General features: G+C 38.3%; 1 protein-coding gene across 3 annotated transcripts in view; it reads right to left on the reverse strand.

The window, feature by feature from the left end:
• Positions 1 to 345: 345 nt before the first annotated feature.
• The window catches only part of trabd (TraB domain containing), a 33,003-nt gene continuing 8,911 nt past the window's right edge, over positions 346 to 24,437 (reverse strand). For 2 of the 3 annotated variants that reach the window (XM_060843168.1, XM_060843169.1), the window contains exons 3-11: positions 20,332 to 20,388; positions 16,105 to 16,180; positions 12,276 to 12,442; positions 10,453 to 10,593; positions 8,529 to 8,639; positions 6,840 to 6,979; positions 6,250 to 6,422; positions 3,525 to 3,636; positions 346 to 956 (exon numbers count right to left, since the gene is read on the reverse strand). In XM_060843168.1, the coding sequence (XP_060699151.1) occupies positions 794 to 956; positions 3,525 to 3,636; positions 6,250 to 6,422; positions 6,840 to 6,979; positions 8,529 to 8,639; positions 10,453 to 10,593; positions 12,276 to 12,442; positions 16,105 to 16,180; positions 20,332 to 20,352 (1,104 nt within the window). In that variant the 5' untranslated portion in view covers positions 20,353 to 20,388 and the 3' untranslated portion in view covers positions 346 to 793. The remainder of the gene's footprint in view (positions 957 to 3,524; positions 3,637 to 6,249; positions 6,423 to 6,839; positions 6,980 to 8,528; positions 8,640 to 10,452; positions 10,594 to 12,275; positions 12,443 to 16,104; positions 16,181 to 20,331; positions 20,389 to 24,437) is intronic. The other variant, XM_060843170.1, reaches the window with a different exon arrangement.

A 24,437-nucleotide genomic window follows, 5' to 3' on the forward strand; every position in this document is an offset into this window, starting at 1 on the left:
TTTAGCCATGCTTGAAATATTTTACGAAAAAAGGGCAAACAACAATTGTGAATGCATGTTAGTTTCAACAAGTGAATCATAAATAATTTTAAATAGTTATTTGTTTATATAGAATTCCATCACCTATCCAAGTAAAAGGTTTGTGAACGAATAGATTCTAAAGAAAAAAATAACAAATATTTTAAGAGATCTAAAAACAACTTGTGTTGTAAACCATACAGCTATTACTATATGGACATCATGACAAAATGTTTGTATCAAAGTCTGTAAAGTTACTAAACAGTTCTGTCGATGTTAATGGTTTATAAAGAAGATCTGAGAATATCACATGATTTTCTCAGTGGCATTGAACATGATTTTAAAGTAACAGTTGAACCATGGGTCTCTTAATGTTGTTTTAAATTAAAATAGATATTACTATTGCAATATTTCAAAATATGCACATTGGCAAATTTAATTTCCCCACCACCCCAAAACTGATGGGAATTAAAAATACATTAATTTGATGACTGAAATAAAGCCATTCATGTTACAGGAGTCCTCAAAGTTAGAAAGGAGGTGCTTTTATGCAGAATGGCATTGATAAATTTTCTAACTGATTACATCTTGTCCCAGATGGTGCAGCTTCTAAGTAATGAAAGTTCATCCATCATGTCATGTATCATTCACGTTATTGACTTCAAAGAATTAATACAAACACATTGGAAAATTTCCTGCATATTTGCCTTCAGCACTTCTTTTAATCACCAAGTAAAAGGTCATCTTCCGACTTTTTTGCTCTCAGTTAGAATATTTAATTTGTAAATTTGTGGAGGTAACTCTGTATAAATGGCCTTGACAATATTAAATGAATGGTCCCTTTTCCTACACGGTAGCAGCCATAACCAACGAGTCCCATAAGACTTGCTTTAACAGCAAACTTGATCACTCTAGTAGCTAATGATGGCGGTGGAACACTGTTAAAACAAGAACAAAATAGTTAGTTGGGGAAGCAAAGAAAATCACAAAAGTCAAACTGCAAATTCGAAACTGAGCTTAGAAGAATTTCACTGCTTTAAAAGTACAGTTTAATAAGCTGTACATTGCACAAAGAGAGTACAAACGTGACAGGCAGACTATTGGCTTCTGTTTCACAGGATGACAAGATCAACCAGAATTACAGTTATTAGATGACCCTGGCTAAATAAGAAATTTTCTTTTCTTTGTAGTGGTACAGTAAATTAATTTTATTGGGCCTTTGTCCTAATTATAAGATGTGTATACTAAATAAACTGAAAAGTACTGCCTTTCTACCACAATACCTGACAACAGACTTGTCCAAAAACAGTGTGAAAAAGTTGCCCTCAGGTCTCTTTTCAATCTTTTTTCTCTCACCTTCAAGAATATGTCCCCTTGTTTTGAACTCCCCCATCCTAGGGAAAAGATCTTGGCTATTCACCTTATCTATGTCCATCATGGTTTTCTAAACCTCTGGAAGGTCACCCCTCTACTTTCTATGCTCCAGTGAAAATTGCCCCAATCAATCAATCTAGTGTCTCCTTATAACTCAAGGGCTCCAGTCCTGGAAACATCCTGGTAATATTTTTTTGAACCCTCTCCAATTTAATAATATCTTTCCTATAGCAGGGCAACCAGAACTGTTCACAGTGCTCCAAAAGTGGCCTTACTAATGTCCTGTACAGCCTCAACATGACATCCCAACTCCTGTATACAATTGTCTGAGCAATGAAGGAAAACATACTAAATGCTTTCTTGAACATCTGGTCTACCCATGACACAACTTTCAAAAACTATATATCTGAACCCCTAGGTTTCTCTGTTTGACAATACTGACCAGGGAACGACCATTAATTGTTTAAGTCCAGCCCTTGATCATTTTACGAAAATGCAATACATTGTGAGCAAATGCCAGTTCTTGCACTTTGAAAAAAAAGAACACAGGCATGGACTATTTTCTAAACTGAGAAAATTCATAAAGCCAAAGTACAAAGGGATCTCGGAGTGCTAGTCCATGATTCTCGAAAGATTGGCCTGCAGGCTGAGTCCACGGTTAAGAAAGCAAATGAGACTGTTGTTGTTTAACTCAAGAGGGTTGGAATGTAAAACCAGCGATGTGCTACTGAGACTTTATAAAGCTCTGGTTAGGCCCCATTTAGAATACTGTGTCCAGTTTTGGGCCCCACACCTCAGGGAGGACATACTGGCACTGAAGCTTGTCCAGCGGAAATTCACACAGATGATCCCTGGAATGGTAGGCCTAACCTCTGATGAACAGCTGAGGATCCTGGGATCGTATTCATTAGAGTTTAGATGGTTGAAGGGGGATCTAATAGAAATAAGATAAGCCATGCATTATCTAAGATAATGCATGGCTTAGAAACAGTGGACACTGGGAATTTGTTTCCATCAGGCGGGGATACTAGGACCTGTGGGCACAGCCTTAGAATTAGAGGAGGTCATTTTAAAAAGGGAATAAGGAGACATTTCTTCAACCAGAAAGTGGTGGGCCTGTGGAATTCATTGGCATGGAGCGCAGTGGAGGCCGGTTAAATGTCTTCAAGGCAGAGATTGATAAATTCTTAATCTTGCAAAGAATTAAGGGATAAGGGGAAAGTGCGGGGAAGTGGCGTTAAAATGCCCATCAGCCATGATTCAATGGTGGAGTGGACTTGATGGGCCACTCCTATGTCTTATGGTCTTATGCATTTATCCAAATTAAACTCCATCTGCCATTCTTCAGTCTGTCGGCCCAATTGATCAAGGTCCTTTTGTAAGCTTAGATAACCTTCTTCATGGTTAACTACTGTCAATTTTGGTGTCATCTGAAGCTTACTAATCATGCCTCAAACAGTTTATGCAAAGGAGTGAATCATATATAAATGACGTGAAGGAACCAGTGGTCTTTAACTACAAACTGGCGAATGGCAGCATTCATTTTTATTCATTGAATTGAAATTCTCCCAGCTGTTATGGTGGAGTTGAACTCATTTCACCATCTCTACTGACATGCATTGCCTGGTAAACAGTCATTCAGCTCATTCAGTCTATGCTGGCTCTGAGTTCCATGTTTTCCACATCCTCCCCACCACTGTCTTTGATGTGGCTTGCTGCATTTGGGTCTCCAATGGACTTTTCAGAGAACACCTTGGGCAACTTAATAATTAGCAACAAACCAAGACAGACATGCATTTTTAAAATAAAAATCAGCTTTTCTGAGAACATTTCTGTGTTCAATTCCAAGATGTGATTTTCCAGTAAAATATTAATTATATATTGAATAAACAATTGTTGATAATTGGTAACTTTCAAACAAAATTTTATGTTTTGCAATCATGGCCCTGATTAATATTTCTGCTTTGAGAAAAGAATCATCTCATCAAGTCATCCATCAGGTTTTGAGTTAAAAAGAGAAGCAATACATGAACATAGTTGGTGAATTATTACTGTGCAGTAAGTATAAATTTGCTTCAGTACAACAGAGATTTAAAACAAAATTGCTTATGAAAAGTTATGGATAATATTACCTCATCAATTCTTGAATATTTAGTAGATTATTCCAGTTCTTTTCAATTCCAGGTATGTGACCCATTCCAACGACTCCTACCACAACAGATGGTATTTGCTGACTGGGTTCAGCTGCAGAAAGAGAGAAAAAAAATTATCAGGTTCAACAGTGATAATTGTAGTGTGGTACAATAATACAATCCTTTAGGTGGATATCCTAGATGATAGAAAACTATATTAAATTACTTGATTAACAAGATCATGTAGAACATACCATTAAAAATACTGATTGTAACAAATAAAATATTTAGATCCAGTCATTGTTTAGACTACACAATAAGAATTGTAATGCATACACTTTAGTTCTAACAATTACATCTGCTGTTTTACACAGCTGTCACAATAGCATCCCTAGGTGGCCTTAGCACAATTACAGAAAAACATGCTGGTAAGTACATTTATGCTAACATGGTTCAACTTGTGATGGCTTTACCCAGCCTAAATGGTAGGGTTTTTATCTTCATGTCAACTACTGCCGGGTGATAGCAAAAGGAGCAAGTCGTTCAGCCCCTCAAACCTATTCTTTGAAGTGGAAATACTTCATCAAAGGGACTTTGAAAAATATAATTGCTTGTTGAGAATTTTGGTTTTGATCTGGGACTCATTGGGTGTACCCTAAGTTTTTCACTCCTATACTTGAAGTCTTCCTACATCCTTTGTAACATATGAAAAACATTCCGGGAGAATTACTTCGGTATTGCTTTTGGACTGAGCATTTTTGCCACCCAAACTCTCCCCATCAGCAATTCCACTTTATGTGATCTATATACTAGGGAGAAAAAAAATGTCAGCACATTACAAAAGAAAACCAGCTTTGGCTATTCAGCAAGATTTGCAAACTGTGGAGCAATCTGACAGCTTTCCTATGAGTTTGAAGATTTAAGAATATTTCTTCAGTGCTTATTTCCCTAAAGATGTGGACTTGCACTTCAGTACAATTTTTTGGGTAATAACAATCAGTTAATGTCTAGTCCAAGTCTCAAACAACTCTTTTTAACCTTTAGTTGAATATTAGCATACTAAGTGCAAAAGAATCACCATCAAGCACTCTCTTCACATAGATCGTAGAACATAGAACAGTACAGCACAGAACAGGCCATTCAGCCCCCGATGTTGTGCTGACCATTGATCCTCATGGATGCACCCTCAAATTTCTGTGACCATATACATGTCCAGCCGTTAAATGTCCCCAATGATCTTGCTTCCACAACTGCTGCTGGCAACGCATTCCATGCTCTCACAACTCTGTGTCAAGAACCCGCCTCTGACATCCCCTCTATACTTTCCTCCAACCATGACCCTTCGTGCTAGCCATTTCTGCCCTGGGAAATAGTCTCTGGCTATCGACTCAATTTATGCCTCTCATTATCTTGTATACCTCAATTAGGTCCCCTCTCCTCCTCCTTTCCTCCAATGAAAAAGTCAGAGTTCAGTCAACCTCTCTTCATAAGATAAGCCCTCCAGTCCAGGCAGCATCTTGGTAAACGTCCTCTGAACCCTCTCCAAAGCATCCACATCTTTCCTATAATAGGGCGACCAGAATTGGACGCAGTATTCCAAATGTGGTCTAACCAAAGTTTTATAGAGCTGCAACAAGATCTCACGACTCTTAAACTCAATCCCCCTCTGTTAATGAAAGCCAAAACACCATATGCTTTCTTAACAACCCGGTCCACTTGGGTGGCCATTTTAAGGGATCTATGTACCTGCACACCAAGATCCCTCTGTTCCTCCACACTGCCAAGAATCCTATCCTTAATCCTGTACTCAGCTTTCAAATTCGACCTTCCAAAATGCATCACCTTGCATTTATCCAGGTTGAACTTCATCTGCCACCTCTCAGCCCATCTCTGCATCCTATCAATGTCCCGCCAAAGCCTACAACAGCCCTCTATACGGTCAATGACACCTCCAAACTTTGTGTCACCTGCAAACTTGCTGACCCATCCTTCAATCCCCTCATCCAAGTCATTAATAAAAATTACAAACAGTAGAGGCCCAAGGACAGAGCCCTTTGGAACACCACTCACCACTAACTTCCAGGCAGAATATTTTCCTTCTACTACCACTCGCTGTCTTCTGTTGGCCAGCCAATTCTGTATCCCATTCCTCCTGACCTTCTGAATGAGCCTACCATGGGAAACCTTATCAAATGCCTTGCTGAAGTCCATATACACCACATCCACAGCTCGACCCTCATCAATGTTTCTAGTCACATTCTCAAAGAACTCGATAAGGTTTGTGAGGCATGACCTGCCCCTCACAAAGCCGTGTTAACTGCATTTAATCAAGCCACGCTCTTCCAGATGGTCATAAATCCTATCCCTCGGAATCCTTTCTAACACCTTGCAGACGACAGATGTGAGACGTACTGGTCTGTAATTGCTGGAGATTTCCCTATTTCTTGAAGAGAGGAATTACATTTGCCTCTCTCCAGTCCATATATGTACTTTTGGCAGAAGTGACTAAATTAATCAATAGACAAGATCCTGGATGAGGCAAAGTTTAGTATTCTACTCTTGCTTTGACTAATATCAACTAAATCATACATGGAATATTCATGGAATGCAATCGTTAGCAGCACATCTAAATATACAAATCTCTCCCTTGGCAGTGAAGTGTTAAACAAAATCACAATGACCTTACTCATTCACAGTAAGTAATAAAGTTTCAATATAGGCTTACGTCCTAAAGCCAGAGGTAGTTCTAATGGCTTTGCTGCTTGCTTCAGCATGTAGGCTAGATAAACATCCCGTTCAGCAACAATTGTACGATGAAGGTCAGGAAACTCTCCAATCATTTCTGACATCATCTGTTCTAGAAGATCTTTTTGCTTGCACTTTTCTACGTCATCTTTACTGAAAGAGGTAGATTAATTAAAAAAAATTATGAACATTTTCCTACCAAATTCGAAAAATCACTGAACTAGAATACAGTTACCTTTACAACACTGATGTAATGTTATTTTGCTATATTTTTGTGAGGAGACGGAATTCACCAATAATCTCTCGATCTCACAGTTATGTCAGGAATTAATCCCATGATTTGATTCAAGGGATAAAAATATATATTGCTAACCACTAAATATAAAGTATGACTCGATCGCTTCCAATAAAGACCTCTCCATCGATGTTTACAGAATATCGTATGCTTACCATTTTTTTCAGATATTGATTATTATGCCTCATATGCTTACAACTTATAATATACATTTAGTTATTAATAACAAGATTGAAGTCTACAGTTCCATGAAATTATGAAGTATTTATTCATACCTGATAGGATCAGAGAGGAAACAGAGACCCCAGGCTAATTTAACCTTTTGCCAGATGGTAAGTGCAGCAATGGCCCTTTTAAAAGTGATGGGGATGGGCCTATCCCCAAGGTGAAACTTACAAAAAGGCACTTTTCCAGCCTGAAACATAGAAGATTGAACAGGTTTTTAAAACACCCACTTCTTGAATATTTGCATTTCAATATATCATCCTGTACCCAAAAACCTTTATTCAACCATATACCATTTGATAATGCAGCATTTTTGGCAATTTTCAGAAGTTAAAATTCAAATAGGTCAAGAAATCAATTTTTAAAAAAAATCATAATCAATTAGTCTACTTAGAATACTATGCATATAGTCGTGTAAATGCAACTTCAACAGTAACTCTTAAAATGTTCAAATAATTATATTTTCCTAAGCTGACACAAAATCTCTTCAATAAGGCTTACAATTACAGACATGATTATCAAAAGGATGCCAGTCATTTTCTTGCAGGTTTGGTTCAATGAGAATACTTTCAACTCAAAATGTTCATGCTTCATCTCAGGACTTGAGAACATCATCTAGACTGGCAATGACAGCATGGAGGGAATATTGTTGAAGGTGTTGATCTTTCATATGAGATGTTGAGGACTGATGTAGGGATACAGAGGTTATATATAGAATAATCTAGAATCTTGGACTAATGGCAGAGAATTCAAGTTCAAATCTAATTGTGGCAGCTCAAGAATTTGAATTTGTTTTAAAAATTATGATTATATTAGATTAGATTAGGTAACTTACAGTGTGGAAACAGGCCCTTCGGCCCAACAAGTCCACACCGACCCGCCGAAGTGCAACTCACCCAGACCCATTCCCCTAAATTTACCCCTTCACCTAACACTATGGGCAATTTAGCATGGCCAATTCATCTAACTTGCACATTTTTGGATTGTGGGAGGAAACCGGAGCACCCGGAGGAAACCCACGCAGACACGGGGAGAATGTGCAAACTCCACATAGACGGTTGCCTGAGGTGGGAATTGGACCCGGGTCTCTGGTGCTGTGAGGCAGCAGTGCTAACCACTGTGCCACCGTGCTGCCCGTATAAAACACTTTTATTGAGAAAATAGCCAAGAAACTGTTGTCACAAATCTAATGCCTTTCAAGGAGTTAATTCTACTATCCTTGTTCAGTATGTCCTATATATGTGACTGCAACTCACATTAGCAGTGTTGAGCACACCCTCAAAAGAGGCCTATTCACTTTTTTCAAATCACGTTGGAGTAGTTAAAAAAAAGGCGAACATATCTCTGCTATTTCAGGCCAATTAAGGAACCATGAAATACTGATTTTTGCCAGTGATGTTCAAATTCAAAGAATTAATTAAAAATATTCAATACAGTATTCAAGGAAAGCACTGAATTCTCCCAAAGTTTTGGCCAGTATTTCTTACTCACTAAACACCAACAATATATACCATCAAGGTATGACTTACAGGATATTTATTACAGGCACCCCATGTACAGAACTCACATTTCTAAGACATTAATATTCATCTCAAGCACAGGTTATTTTATCATAAATGTTGAAATATATTCCTCAAAGTAAATGTCAATTTATTCCATTTCAGTGTCATTGCACAGTCAGGGCGTATGAGTCCTTTCTAATTTCAAAATACACAATAGCTGACAATTTGAAAGCTTACCTCCTTAAAGGCCTCCCTGAATTCACCACCTGGGGCCATGCCCAGCTGTTCAGTGATGTGTGCAGAGACCTTCAATAGCAGCATTTGCATTAATCCAGACATTACTCCATTCTATTAAAACAAAGATGCATAAAAAAAGCTAATCAAACCATCAAAAAAAGCTCCAGATACAAACAACTACATTCAAAAGCAAAAGAATCATGTGACTCAGTAAAAAGTTATTAAATGGTATGATAATGATCCTTGCTTATTTATTTATATAGATTGCTTAAAATACCAAGATCTATAGATAACTGTCCTCATATAAACAATTTGTAAAATCTTTATTTAAGAACTCATTTATTCATTCAACAAGAAAAAGATCTTTTTTGACAGGTTTACTGGGGAATGTATCTGGGCTATTTGAAAAAAATTGTCATTGGAACTGCATTGAAAGATAGTAAATCTGTGCATCTAAAAAGCACAGAGGTATCATTAAGTGCTTACTGGGAAGAGTCAATAGAGAGAAAGGAGACAAAAGAGATAGAAAGAAAGGGTAAAGGAAAAAACGCGGTGGGGAGAGGGGGAGAGAGAGAGAGAGCGAGCGAGAGCCTTCAATAAAAACACACAGGATGTATTTAGCATCATTCAAATCGTCACAATGTCTGAAGTGCATAGGCAACATAATCTACAAACAACAAAAAAATGAAAAATCTGTTAACTTGGCTTTGGTAATACCGATATGACCTGGAATGAAATATCCTTCCCTTCTGTTAACAGTGCAAAGGCACCTTTTAAGGAATGTCCTGTTCCATCCAAAGGAAAACACCTTAAACTGTATATAGTGATTATGTACCCATAGGATGAAGTGAGGCATAAACCCTGCAAACCTCCAATTCAAGAGCTAAGTGTGTCATCAAGGAGATAGGTTTGACACAGGATTGATGGGAATGGACAATTTATCACAGCACACTTCTGGCATGTGTGTCTGGTACTTAAGTCAATGAAATGACAATTCAGACTGCACTGTGGCATGCTGTAGATTTATTAAAAGCATTACCCAGTAGGACAATAAAGTCCAATTTCAAAATTAAAACCTACTCAAGTCACATCATTAGTTTAACTTATTTACAAATTATTTTGATACTGCCTACTTTCAGCATGTTCATCTTCAAAAGGAATCAAATAGCTAAGTCAATTAGCACATGGTGAAATTCGAAAAAGAAAATGTTATCGAACTGAGGTTTTATTTAACTTTTAAAAAATGCAAAGATAATAATGTTAAAATCAAATAAATGCCATTGAACCTTTTTTTAAAAAAATATAGATTTGAGGATTTGAAAATATTTTAACCTGCTAAAATATGAAAAGTACATCTGGAATTTAGAACATATTTAAATTGGGATTGAAATGATTTGTGTAAAGATAGTCAAGACACAAGATCCTCATCCTTAAAATATAGAGAACAATGGATAATATGGATGATTGGCACATTTTAGGCAAGACTTGAAGTCAGAAAGGATGACTTATCCTCAAACACTGTCCCATAAGTATGTTCTAAAAAAACTGGACAAACATCTTGTCAGGATTGAAAAACAGAATAAAGATGAACAAACACTCTAATAAACATCAGATGGATAATAGGGGCCATAGAAATATCAGGCCAAGAAAGATATTGCATGAAGATAAATTATGAAAAAACAATTTTAAAAGACATTTCACTATTAGAGTTGGCAAACAAGCCAAGCATTGAGTTCACTGATGAGGTATATTATGTCATAGCTTGGTACCTCATCCAATGTGTAATTTTACAGAGATGTAGTGATGATTTTCTAGTTTCGACACAACTAACATAGATATTCAACACCAAAGTGAACAGCAAAATTGCGACAAACCAACCTTTTACGTACTAGGCGTAATAGATAAATCAGACTAAACAGACTACCTGTTTTATAGCTTGTTGCAACTTGTCTAGATTGATTTCTCTGGCTTCCTTTAATAATGTTTTTTCATCCATTTTGAGCATGGAGACTCTGTACTGACATAGTTCCACAACCACCACATCTGGCTGTACCTCTTGAATTGTCTGGAACAAAAGTACAAAATGATAAATGCAACATGCCATTAGAAATGTGCTTATATCAGGTTGAGGTTATTAATGTGCAGTCACTATTTTGAAGATTATCCAAATGGATTCCATTAGCTCCTCTGCATGAAAGACGTTAACGGAACAGCTACTGAATTTGCCAACATGAGCAGTCATGATAATGTGTGTGTAACATACTGAGATATTCTGATTGATTGACTACTCACAATAAGAAATTTACATCCGTATACAGTTCCTGTCAATTTTTTGCAACATCATTAATCATCCGGTGTTGTAAACTGTCTAATGTGAACTCATTGCATAGAAATAAATACTTACCGGTGATGGCACTGTATCAGCTTAGTCAGCAACCTGTACTAGGACTACACTCAATTGCACCTCAATCTATATATCTGGACAACTCACAATTGTAGTAATATAAATGTTCAAAATAATTTGATTTACCTTTACAGGTGCTCAATGTAAAAATCCAATTCCCATCTTTGTGCATTCCCAATCTTGCACTCAGCCAGCTTCTTCTTCATGCAGGTGTGGCTCCACAACAGTAAATAGCAAGAAATCAAGACTTTTTCTTGTCCTATCTTACATCATTGTGTATTTCTTCTATTCAGAAGAACAAGTACAACTTTTTATCTGAAGCTGTCTAACGGTGCAAAACTCCATCAGCTGAGATTCACTAACTCAACAGAAGTATTTAGTTGATGTATTCTCAAATTACGTTTTACAAACATTGATTTGTGTAGTGATAATACAAACACAGCAGAATCCCACTCATCCAAAATGGTCAAAATACTTAACTGCTTGAATAACTTTGGGTCATTCTGATCAATGTACTATTTCTGATGCGAGAGTATTAACAAACTAAATTATAGATATGATAAAATAATTACAGTAATAGTATGGAAAACAGTGAGCCACAAGAGCATGTAGGTTTTGTTCAGTTTAATAAATAATAAAAGCATTAATCATGTATACAAACCATTAATAAAACTGCACTCTTTCTGGCCTAACTGATTCTTCATTACAAAGAATTCATTTTAAAAAGTTGTCACAAATATTGTAGTGACATACAGGTTATATTTCTGAAATAATCACCAAAATCAAAGAAAGGATTTTAAGATCTGGCTGAATTTCTGAACCAAGTATGGCAATTTTTTGCAAATAAATTACATTTTATCAATTACATCACTAACTGGGACAAAAAAAAACAGAATTTGCTGGAAAAGCTCAGTAGGTCTGGCAGCATCTGAGAAGAAAAATCAGAGTTAACATTTCAGGTCTAGTTCTGAGGAAGGGTTACCAGACCTGAAATGTTAACTGATTTTTCTTCACAGATGCTGCCAGACCTGCTGAGCTTTTCCAGAAACTTCTGTTTTTGTTCCTGATTTACAGTGTCCACAGTTCTTTTGGTTTTTACGCCACTAACTGGAATTTGACTGAGGAAAGATGAATGTGGGTACTGAAACATACTGCAACCTCTCCAGCCCAAATAAAATGATTCTGATCTTAACACTGGCTTTGGGGATCAACCTTATTTCAGATTAAATTTGAACATTCACAATGCATGTTGTGGTCCTACAGGGTCAAGATTCTATTTGTTCAGCATTTATGCTTTGTTTAAATTCAATATTTTAAAGAATTACAACTTTTCTCAGTATTACCTTCACAACATCTTTTCGGCTACTCTCACTGAAATGGGCTGTGCCAACTAGATAGACTTTGCAGCCATCTTCTGTGCCAAGTTCAGTAACAGTATCTGGTAGATTTGGTTTCCCTTGTCTTTTTCGCATCTTCATCTCCCACAGAAGTTTAAAAGCATCTTCATCTGCTGTAAGTAAACGAATATGTTAAAGTAATTTATCCATCACACTGCCAATTGACAGCAAAATTGTAGTTAAAAAGTACTGCAAACTGCCAATTGTAAGAAGCTGTATAAGTCTTCTTAAAAACGTTCCTACAAAATGAATGACACACCTGGGACTAGAAGCCAGGTTCATAATAATGTGTAAAGTTGAGAAATTTTTCACATTTATAAGTTATTTTTGTAATGTATTGTTAATTGACCTTGAAAACCACAGCACATTTATAGAAAGGTATATCTGTTGTCATGTGTAACAAACCTGTGCAAATGTTTTTTTTCAGCAGCAACATATGAACTCTTGTTGATATAGTAAATCCAGGTAACTGCTTGCTCATTGAAAGAAACAGCAGAAAAATCAATGCTTATTTTAAAAAAAGGCTAAATAAACACTGGTAAAGGAAAGAGAGGAACAATAAAGTAAAATACTGCTTTCTGCTTGCATCTGGAAGGTTGTCGAGAGAGGAAGCATATCTACTTAACTTTTTGCTGCAACTACAAAAGTGTGAGAAACACACTGCAGTTACAAATTGCCCCATGTCCCCAAGTCATTTAACCTACATGTCTTTTTAAAAAAAAGCTTGGTTACATTGAAAACACACAGGTTATCAAAATAATACTTTTCCAAGAAAGGAATTTTTGCTAGTCTCAGACAGAAGTTTTAAATCCAAGCAACTGTGACATATGTGAGGTACATGAGTAACACAACAGAGGACACTAAACTTCAATACAATACAATGTTCAAGTGGCTTATTAACTCAGTTTTCTCTATTACATATTTGCAAAGTGTCAATTGGAACTCTCAGCACAATTTCCTGGCTTACACCATTCCTGAACATATGGAAATAAGTAGAAATACATTTAATTGAATCACTGAATCCCTACAGTGCAGAAAGAGGCCATCGGCCCATCAACTAGTCCAAGAACTCCCCACCTACGTTTGGGACACCACCTACGCTCTTGTCCATGATTTTTGCTTCCCCAGCCTCAGTGCTTTCCTCTTCTTCCTTTCCCGCCGATCCAACCAGTACCCTTCCACTGACACTCTCCTTCGACTGACTGAACTGGTCCTCACTCTGAACAACTTCTCTTTCCAATCCTCCCACTTCCTCCAAACCAAAGGAGTAGCCATAGGCACCCGCATGGGCCCCAGCTATGCCTGCCTCTTCATCGGATATGTGGAACAGTCCATCTTCCACAGCTACACTGGCACCACCCCCCACCTTTTCCTCCGCTACATCGATGACTGTATCGGCGCTACCTCGTGCTCCCACGAGAAGGTTGAACAATTCATTCTTCCAGTTTACTAACACCTTCCACTCCGACCTTAAATTTACCTGGACTGTCTCAGACTCCTCTGTCCCCTTCCTAGACCTCTCCATTTCTATCTCGGGCGACGGACTCAACACGGGCATTTACTATAAACCGACCGACCGACTCCCACAGCTACCTAGACTACACCTCCTCCCACCCCGCCCCTGTAAAAACGCCATCCCATATTCCCAATTCCTTCCCCTCCGCCACATCTGCTGCCAGGAGGACCAGTTCCAATATCGAACAACCCAGATGGCCTCCTTCTTCAAAGACCGCAATTTCCCCTCAGACGTGGTTGACGATGCTCTCCACTGCATCTCCTCCACTTCCCCTCCAATCACCACCAGGACAGAACCCCACTGGTCCTCACCTATCATCCCACCAACCTCCAGATACATCGTTTCGTCCTTCGTCATTTCCACCACCTCCAAACAGACCCCACCACCAAGGATATATTTCCCTCCCCTTTCCTATCAGCGTTCTGGAAAGACCACTCCTTCCGTGACTCCCTCGTTAGTTCCACACCCCCCCACCAACCCAACCTCCACTCCTGGTACCTTTCCCTGCAACCGCAAGAAATGCAAAACTTGCGCCCACACCTTCCCCCTCACTTCCCTCCAAGGCCCCAAGGGATCCTTCCATATCCGTCACAAATTCACCTGCACCTCCACACACATCATTTACTGCGTCTGCTGCACCCGATGTAGTCTTCTCTACATTAGGGAGACAGGCCATCTACTTGCGTAATGTTTCAGAGAACACCTCTGGGACACCCGGACCAACCAACCCAACCACCCCGTGGCTCAACACTTTAATTCCCCCTCCCACTCCGCCAAGGACATGCAGGTCCTTGGCCTCCTCCATTGCCAGACCATGGCAACACGATGCCTGGAGGAAGAGCACCTCATCTTCCGCCTAGGAACCCTCCAACCGCAAGAGATGAATGCAGATTTCTCCAGCTTCATTTCCCCTCCCCCCACCTTATCTCAGTCCCAACCCTCGGACTCAGCACCACCTTCTTGACCTGCAATCTTCTTCCCGACCTCTCCGCCCCCAACCCCTCTCTGGCCTATCACCCTCACCTTAACCTCCTTCCATCTAACGCATTCCCAATACCCCTCCTCCCTACCTTTTATCTTAGCCTGCTTGGCACACCCTCCTCAATCCTGAAGAAGGGCTTATGCCAAAACGTCGATTCTCCTGCTCCTTGGATGCTGCCTGACCTGCTGCGCTTTTCCAGCAACACATTTTTCAGCATCGGCCCATCAAGGCTGCACTGAACGCCTAAAGAGCATTCCACGCAGACCCAGACCCTCACCATATCCACATAACCCCACATTTACTATTGCTAATCCACTTAGTCTGCACATCCCTGGACCCTATGGCCAATTTACCTAATCTTTCGACTGTGGGAGGAAAATGGAGCACACGTAGCCACCTAAGGCTGGATCAAACCTGGCTGCTTGGCACTGAGCGACAGCAATGCTAATCTTGGAGCCACTACACTGGCTGCAATGGGCACTACTAGAACTAATGACTACAACAACTCTGCACAAACCTTAATTTCCATGCCCTTAAGGACCCATTTAAGAAAAATCTTTTCAACTTCTTTGTAAATTAACATGACTATTGATTGCACTTATTCATATCTCCTGTTACAGTTTGCGTGCTGAAGAGGGAAATCTCATCAAGTACTTGCTAGCGGGTCCTAGAGGTGAGTAGCTCCTTACCAAATTTTAATATTACCTTTCTGGTAAATGTAATAAACTTAAAGACTATCAAGTCAATTGTAGTATTTTAAAATTTGCTCGTAAACAGAAATCTCAAATTCAAATTCACTTTTAATCACTGTAAAAGAAAAGATGCGATCAGTATTGGAAACACGGCTTTGTTGTAATGTTTCTTTCAGAACCTTGAGATCTCCTTCGGATAATCGAGGTTCCCCTGTAGTTAGTCCTCTCTACACAAGTAGAGATAGCAAAATTGCTGTAACAGAAAGGTTGCATGGACATGTTAAGCCGAATGGTAACAGCAAAGAAGAAGGTGAGGCTATGATATGCAAAATTGAAACATCATGTGCAGGCTAAAATCCATAGAAATCATCAACATTGAAAAGACTAAAAGGGCTGAAGTAAATATGGAAATAGTAACTGGAACAAAAAGGGGCATAATTTAACAACATACTGTTTTTAAGACACTGAAATATCCTCATGGAAATGGTACTACTGATGAAATGACCAAACACTAACCCAAGTGGCATTGCTGTTACCTTAATTTTATTGTATTTATTGTTTGGTAAGTAAATATGAAAGACTTACATAGGTTTTGCTGAACATCTGACATGCTCTGTGGATCATCAGCAGATACTGCCAAAGGTGTCAGACTTGCCACTGCCTAAGGACAAAAACAAAGCTATTTTAAATTTTGTACAGTTCTGAATGCAGTTCATAACTTTCAGTCTTGTTGAATCCAACAGATGTTTTCAAATCAACACCATGCTAGAATCAAACAATATTAGAATTTGCAATTGCAATGTTTTGTTATTGTTTTAGTATTGATTTAAATACTGACAAATGACTGAGCCCAATGTCAAAGGTAGCAGTATCCAATTTCTGAACATTTCCAGGTCATTCATATTTCAAATGTACATTATTTTCATCAGTCACTGCATCATCTTCTCTACTTGTTTTTGCTTAATACTCTTTCTCATCCTTCTTGCTATTTGCCAGCTTTCTTTAATCAATTTTCACAATTAGGCCTGTGATCCATCACTCTTTTTTGCTTTCCTCCTATTCCGAATCTTATGCACATTATTTCATTTTGAAAATCTTTCATTGCTTCTCAACATTGTCCAAACTCACTAGTATTTCAAATTTGTCAGGCGGCCAGCTGGAAATTGTCTGACTTTTGTTCTTTAGTTTCACTGTTGCAAAAGCTGTAGTTACTTAGTGGTTATTACTTTCTGCTGCTTCAAGTGGATTGTGCATAAAACAAAGTCGTGTTCATATCGAATATCTGCACCTCAACAGTCCCAATATATTATCGTGTCATCCTCGATCTGCTGATGCACATATAAATCAATCTAATTCAAGACTTTAGCATTTAGAGATCTCAATGTCTTTATACTTGTTCTTGAAGAAGTTACACCAAATACTGAACCCACTGTTGCTGCAGAAAATCAGGAGACTCTCACTCTTCCATTGACCATGCTTGTTGACCCATAGGGCTGAATAGTACTGTTCAGTTGATTGTTCCTAGGCTTAGCAATAATATCAGTGAATTTATATCATAGCTCAGAATTTCTCTCAGTATATCCTGCTATCGTCACGATAACTAATCTTTCTCCTTCCCTGTGTCGGTTTATGTTGATGGGTAAAATTGCAGGACATTGATTTTGATATGTCTGGTATGGAATGTGACAGCGATGCTGTAATGGTCTACTGGCTTCCACCCAATTAATACTTGTTCTAAACATCTGTTGAGTATGAGGCTAACTCCATGGCTGTGTTTACTTTTTGCCCAGAGTACAGGATTATTGTTCCTTCACTGCTGATTTGTCCTTGGTTCATCTGCTGTACTTCACCAGGATGTCAAGCTCAAGGCTTCAGCTCAATTACACCACTGTGAGCCAACAGCTGAATGTCAAACTGGGGGAAACTGCAAAGTCAGAGATCTAAAGAGCCATTAGAAGCCTGAAGGGCAAGACAAGATGCCAAAGGAACTTATAAAAAATGGGATGAAATATATGAGAACTTATGGAGGTAGTCAACAAGATGTAGAGATGTAGTTGGTACTGAAGGTCTTCAGCATAGCACCGCTCAAAAGATTGATATCAGAAGTACACAGTACTCTCGGTGTAGAAAAGTCTGGCTTCTGACAGACTATCCCGTGAGCATGCCTTTATGCTCAAGATCATACAGTAGTGTATAGAGTATCAGATGCCATTTGTTACCAACTTCATGAACTTCAAGGAAGCTTTTGATAGCATCCATTGACAATCACAATGATGTCTCACAAGATAGGACAACATACCAGAGTGGTATATCTTCAAAACCTAAAACTGTGATTCAAACTGCTGTGTCAAAACAGCATGGACACCACAGACATTTGAACATCACGGGAGTATGGAAAGGCTACATACAGCCCTATCTTTTTCTCTTGGTTATTGATTTGACCATGACTGCATTCTTTGGCATTCCTTGGCAACAACACTGGGTGATGAAGTTAGATTTCACAAATGACATTGCTCTACTGGACAGCAGCAAAACTCTCCCATAACCATCAGGCAATAAAACACGGAGGACATTGACCACTTCAGTCATCTAGGAAGCAACATCTCCAGGGAGGGTGGCATAGAGATCAATAGCTACAGAAGATCATCATAGCAGCATTGATTGTCCAGAATTCCACACATCATGGGCATCTGACATCATCACAACCTTGAAGCTGCAACTCTGTCCATAATAATACCAACAATAATCTATGCTAGCAAGACTTGAAAAAGAACAATAAAGGCTTCTAGTGAGCTGGATGTCTTTCATCAGCATTGCCTATTTAAGATCTTGTGCCTCATGTAGCGAGCCAGCTTCATTGACAAAGTAGTACTGCACAAACAGGTATCTATGGGACATCATGAAAGAGAAATAATGGAGACCGGCTGGATGCACATTTTGACTACTGCACACATAACTTGCAAGAGAGGTAGTAGAATGGACATCTCTAGATGGACAAAGATGACATGGTTGGTAAAAGCAGCCCTAGAAAAGTATATTTATAAAGGATCTTCAAAAACAGAATATCACTTGGGTTAGAACTGCAGTTAGTGGCAGTCTTGTTGCCATAGCCTTTGTACTGCTCGAGACCAGAGGAATTAAGTCAGTTTTATTGCTTGTGAACTGTATGCCACTATATCATTGATAACAAAATTGAAAGACATATTACAGGGGAAACTTTGCAAAAGTTAGTTAAAAAGAATGGAGGTGATCTTACTGAAACTTAGAAGGGGGATTGCTGTTTACACTTAAAAGGTAAATATAGAAACTGGAGGACACAGTTTAAAAATAAAGGATCTCCTAGCTGATTAAGATTCAGCTGATGAAGAATGTATTTTCTCAAGTGGGTTTTAGTTTTGGAATTCCATTTCACTACAAATTCATTGAGGCTTGGTCACTGAATATCTTCAAAGCAGAGTTGGACAGATCTTTGACTTACAATGGAGTTGAAGGTCTGGTGGTGGCAAATGGGACATCAGGAGAGTGGTCTTAAAGCTACCATCAGATCAGCCATGATCTTATTGAAAAGCAGATCTGGCTCAATGGGACAAATGGCCTACTCCTGCTCCTTTTTTTTATCTTATCTTTAATTTTCTACTTGCTGAGTTTCAACTTTAATTCCTCTGTATTAGTTGATCTCAGCCAAGCAGAGGCAAACAAAGGATAATGTCCTGGATGCTATGGTTCAGTTGGTAACAGGGAATCTTTCAGCCGTCACTGACTATAACACAAAACAAGATATAACAGAACAATATATCCACTTCGCCCCCATTATGATCAAGAAACATTGCATTTTGTCTGTCCTATACCAATTTCCTAGTGAATGTTCTAGCTTTCGTAGAAATGCTGCAATTATGCAAAACTCTGGTTGGACCCCACTTGGAGTACTGTGAACAGATTTGGGCACCACACCTTGAAAAGGATAAGTTAGCTTTGAAGCAAGTAAAACATAGGTTTACAAGAATGATATCTGAACTTTTTCAGTTGTTATGGAGGACAGATTACACAAATTAGACCTCTTCTCTGTAGAATTTAGAAAGTTAAGGGGTGATCTGGTGCAAGTCTTTAAGATGTGAACAGGAGACAAACCTAAATTATTTCCACTGGTTGTGATTCTAGGACTAGAAGGTATAGTCTGAGATTTAGAATCAGACTATTCAGATAATAGGAAGCACTTCTATAATCCAAGGATGGTAGATGTTTGGAACTTTTCCACAAATGGCAGTGGATTCTGGATCAGTTGTTGAATTTTAAATCTGAGATAGATAGCTTTGTGTTAAGCAAAGGTTTTAAGGGATATGGGCCAAAGGCAGTATATGGTTTTAGGCACAGATCAGCCATGGTTTCAAGTTAACTACCACCTTCTCAAGGGTGATTCGGGACGGGCAATAAATGCCAGCCAGCCAGCCAGCGACACTCACATCCCACAAATGAATTTTTTTTAATTTAAAAAGTAAATCGAATAGTAGAACAGACACATGGGGCTGAATGGCTTACTTCTGTTCCTGTGAAATCCTGGATGGTAGGTATCTTAAAATTGTTAACCAGCTTCTATGCAAAATTATTTATTTCTGTTAATCCTGGAACTCCTTCTCCAACGGCATTGTGGGTGTACCTAAACCAAATGGACTGTTACAGCTCAAGAAGATGGTTCACCACCACTTTCTCAACGGCAACTAGGGATAGAAAATAAACACTGATCCAGCAAGCAAAGCCCACATCCCACGAATAATAGAAAAAAAATTCTAGCATAAAATAGTTCAATCAACTCACCTCCCTTTGGTCTTCTTCCATTCCCAAATTACTCTTCAAAGGCAGTTAGCAAAGAATCTGTTGGTCGAGACAACAAAAGTCAAGTAGTTATAGCTTATTAGAACTTGACAAATAGAATGTGAAATGGGTTATATAACTCCTTGAATTTACTCCACTACTTTCCCAATTGATTCCTAGATCCCTGCACTCTTCTAGAATTCAAAAATCTATTAATCACACCCCGAGGACCCTCAATGACTGAACAGCCATCATTCTTTGTGCCAGAGAATTACATGGATTCACAAGCCACAACAAAAATATTTCTCATTTCAATCTGAAAAATGAGTGCTAGCTTGAGAACATGCCACTTAGTTCTCAAGCCATGAGAAATAGCCTTGTAGCTGAACATTATGGAAATCTGAGAGACAATTTTTCAACTGGTATGTGTAATTGCAATAATTTAATTCAATCATGTAGGAAAATTTGGCTTTTCAAATATTTTACTTGTAAATATTGGGAAATATTCAATATTAAGAAAGTTAAAAACATTTTCTATTATTTCAATTCAGAACAAGTAACTATAGTTTTTGAAACATCAAACCTTTTCATTGTATAACACCCATAAACTTATTTGGTTATCTGGTATCCAACTAAAAGTAATTAGGCACTTAAGCTTAAGTATGATACAACAACATAGCTAGAAGGGAACCGAAACACACTGAACTCAGCCATCCCAAAAAAAAATAAAATATTGAATAGTGATTGGAATTCTTACAGAAGAACTTTGTTGTTAAAATATGATTACATTTGAAATTAAAATCCCTAAATGCAAGTGATAAAAATTAAAACAGCCAAAGTACAAATTGCTTAAATATTACATGTTACAAGTTCTATCTCCGATGTGCTGTTTTGTGCTTCAAATTCAAATATAAAGCACAAACAGAATACAAAAGTTCCTAAATAACATATGATAATAAGACATAACAGCAAAACCAAGTCTTTGATGTGAGAGTCATCAGAACTCTCATGACTGGATTATTTATTTACTGGTATCTCAGTTTTCATAATAAAAGAGAATTTCTGTTTAAGCATTGATTTCCTTACTGCAATATAACAGATATTCTATCTAAAGAGAACCCTTATAAAACTCTTACAAGTGAAAATATTCCAGTATGAATTGGTACGACTAAAGGAAACTTTGAACTGAATATCATAAAACATTATGAGGCTATTATTAATCAATTACAGGAAATTCACAACATTGGTCTTGAAAGACTAACTATGCATTACCCACCAACAAAACCCAACTTAGAAATTTATACAGAATTGTAAACAACGAAAGCAAAAGGTTGGGACTGACAACTGCCTGTAATTAATTATTACCAAACATTCATTACATTGAAGTTTATAAAATGAAGTTATGATATACTAGCTTTTCTAACAAAACGTGGCTTTGGTCTCAGAACAGGAGAAGATTCAGTCATTTTTGCTGAGTCACATTTGACAGGCTTGTGTCCTAAACAACTCCCCTCACTGCAATAAACACAATTATTGCATGATTAACCTGAGTGTACAGTGGATTTTTAAAAATGCTCCTGTTGCAGTATAGTGTCACTACCTTGGAGCTAGGAGTATTAGGGTTGAGGTGCCATCTGCTCCAGAGATGTGTAAAAACATCCTTAAACTGACTGATTACAAAGCATCTACAAATAGCTACAGTAACAACAATTTTGGCACTTTAGCTGTTCAAAATCTGTCCTCTTACACTTTGAGCTTTTAATATCAAGTGCAATCTTATCATTTGAGTTCAGAGATTGAGGACTCTTGGATTAATTTTCTTGGATAACTCAATAGCATCACCTTTCTCAAAGTGAGGAGCAAATCCTGCGCACAAGTAAATGGGGTTTTCACAGCATGTCTGGTGAAATAACAACTACATAAAGGATGTTGTTAAACTTAAAAATCACACAATACCAGGTTACTGTCCAACAGGTTTATTTGAAAGTACAAGCCTTCGGAGTGCTGCTCCGTTGTAAGGTAACTAGTGGAGTAGAATCATAGTACACAGACTCTGTCACCATTTTTTATATAAAACCTTAAGTTATCTCAGGGAAACGACTTGAATGAAGTTCTGGGATTTACATATTGATGAATTGAGGAGAAAGTGAGGTCTGCAGATGCTGGAGATCAGAGCTGAAAATGTGTTGCTGGAAAAGCGCAGCAGGTCAGGCAGCATCATATTGATGAATTGAAACCTGCAACCCCATTCCAATTGATTAAAGACTTAACAGCAATCTCGGTTTGTTCAATACATTACATCAATTATATGACATTTTGATCTTTTACTATAAATTCTGTGTCCCATGATCATGCTCCATTAGCTACCTGACGAAGGAGCAGCACTCTGAAAGCTTGTACTTCCAAATAAACCTGTTGGACTGTAACCTGGTGTGTGATTTATTTTGTAAATATATTTTTATTGAAAAATAGATCGTTTAATATTACAAATACAAAATACAATTAAAAACACCAAAAAAATGTAAAAACCCAAACCACTCTCATGTACAAATGTATAAACATGTATAGAAAAAAAAACTCCAACTAACTACTTAACAAAATAAATAATAACCAACAAACTAATAATACCTCAGCTCAGCCAAACAAAACATTCACTCTCTAATATTGAGAGCATTAATTTTCACATATTCATACATCCCCTCTCTGGATATTGGACTCGTAAAGCACAATCGTTACGGCTATATAAAAGCCCTTATTAGTGTGGCAGACAAATCTGTGTCCAGGTATTCCAAAGAAAGCTGCCATATCTTACAGAAATTCTCAATCTTGTGGTGTAACATATTTGTAAGAAAATCCAAGGGGATATGCTCCATAACAATCTTCCGCCAACCCAAAAGATCCGGGGGATTTTTGGATACCTAACTAACATGATATTCTTTCTTGCACAGAAAGTGAGGGCATTGAAAAGTTTTTTCTTATGTGCATCTAGAGGAAACACACTGGGCAGGCCAAGAGGAGGAGAGAGAGGGTCCTTCTTCACCCTTACAACCAAAAACCCCTCCATTGCACCCACCACAGCACTCCAGTATGTTTGAAATCAATGACAGGACCAAAGACAATGGGCAGGAGTGACCATATAAACCTTACACTTGGGACATGTTGAAGATACCCCTAGGTTAAATTTTAAAAAGTGATCCAGAGCCAAGTGGACCCTGTGGAGAATCTTCAACTGTAAAGCATGGGTCCTACGGCAAATTGATGTCTTTCTTGGGTTTTCCCAAATATCTTGCCATGCCTCTGAGGAGACCTCAACATCTAGCTCTCTTCCCCACACCCTGCAGAGATGAGAAAACTTAGCTTTGATCAAGAACTGAGTGATGAATATGCCGAAGTACACAAAACCGTCCTGCGATCACTTAAATGGGAATCAATATTTGCCTTCAAGTCCTAGCACCTTCGTAAGACCACCCATGGGCATAGTTGCTGATTTTGCAAGATTAATCTTGTACCAAAAAAGGTGCCAAACGAGCTGATGCATTGTTGCAAATGTGTTGCTGGTCAAAGCACAGCAGGTTAGGCAGCATCTCAGGAATAGAGAATTCGACGTTTCGAGCATAAGCCCTTCATCAGGAATAAGGCTCTTATTCCTGATGAAGGGCTTATGCTCGAAACGTCGAATTCTCTATTCCTGAGATGCTGCCTAACCTGCTGTGCTTTGACCAGCAACACATTTGCAGCTGTGATCTCCAGCATCTGCAGACCTCATTTTTTACTCGAGCTGATGCATTGTATCAGGCAAGGCACTGAAACTACTGGATTTGACAAACAAATGAGGACATTGCCCGTGTACAACAAAATCTTAAGTAATTTTGATCCCACTTCTGTAGCTGATATATTAGGATCCCTATGAATGGACTCCGCCAATGGTTCAACCACCAATGTAAAAAGCAATGGCAAAAGGGGACAGCCCTGCTGCTGCCCCTAAAAATGTTAAAATTGTTTGATCATACCCCATTGGTGATGACCGCAGCAAGAGAGTCACTAAAAAGAACTTTTACCCATCTTAAAAGGTCTCACGCAAGTCAAACCGCTCCAGAGCATAAAAGAGA

This window comes from Hemiscyllium ocellatum, chromosome 23 (assembly GCF_020745735.1).
Source record: "Hemiscyllium ocellatum isolate sHemOce1 chromosome 23, sHemOce1.pat.X.cur, whole genome shotgun sequence".
NCBI lineage: Eukaryota > Metazoa > Chordata > Chondrichthyes > Orectolobiformes > Hemiscylliidae > Hemiscyllium > Hemiscyllium ocellatum.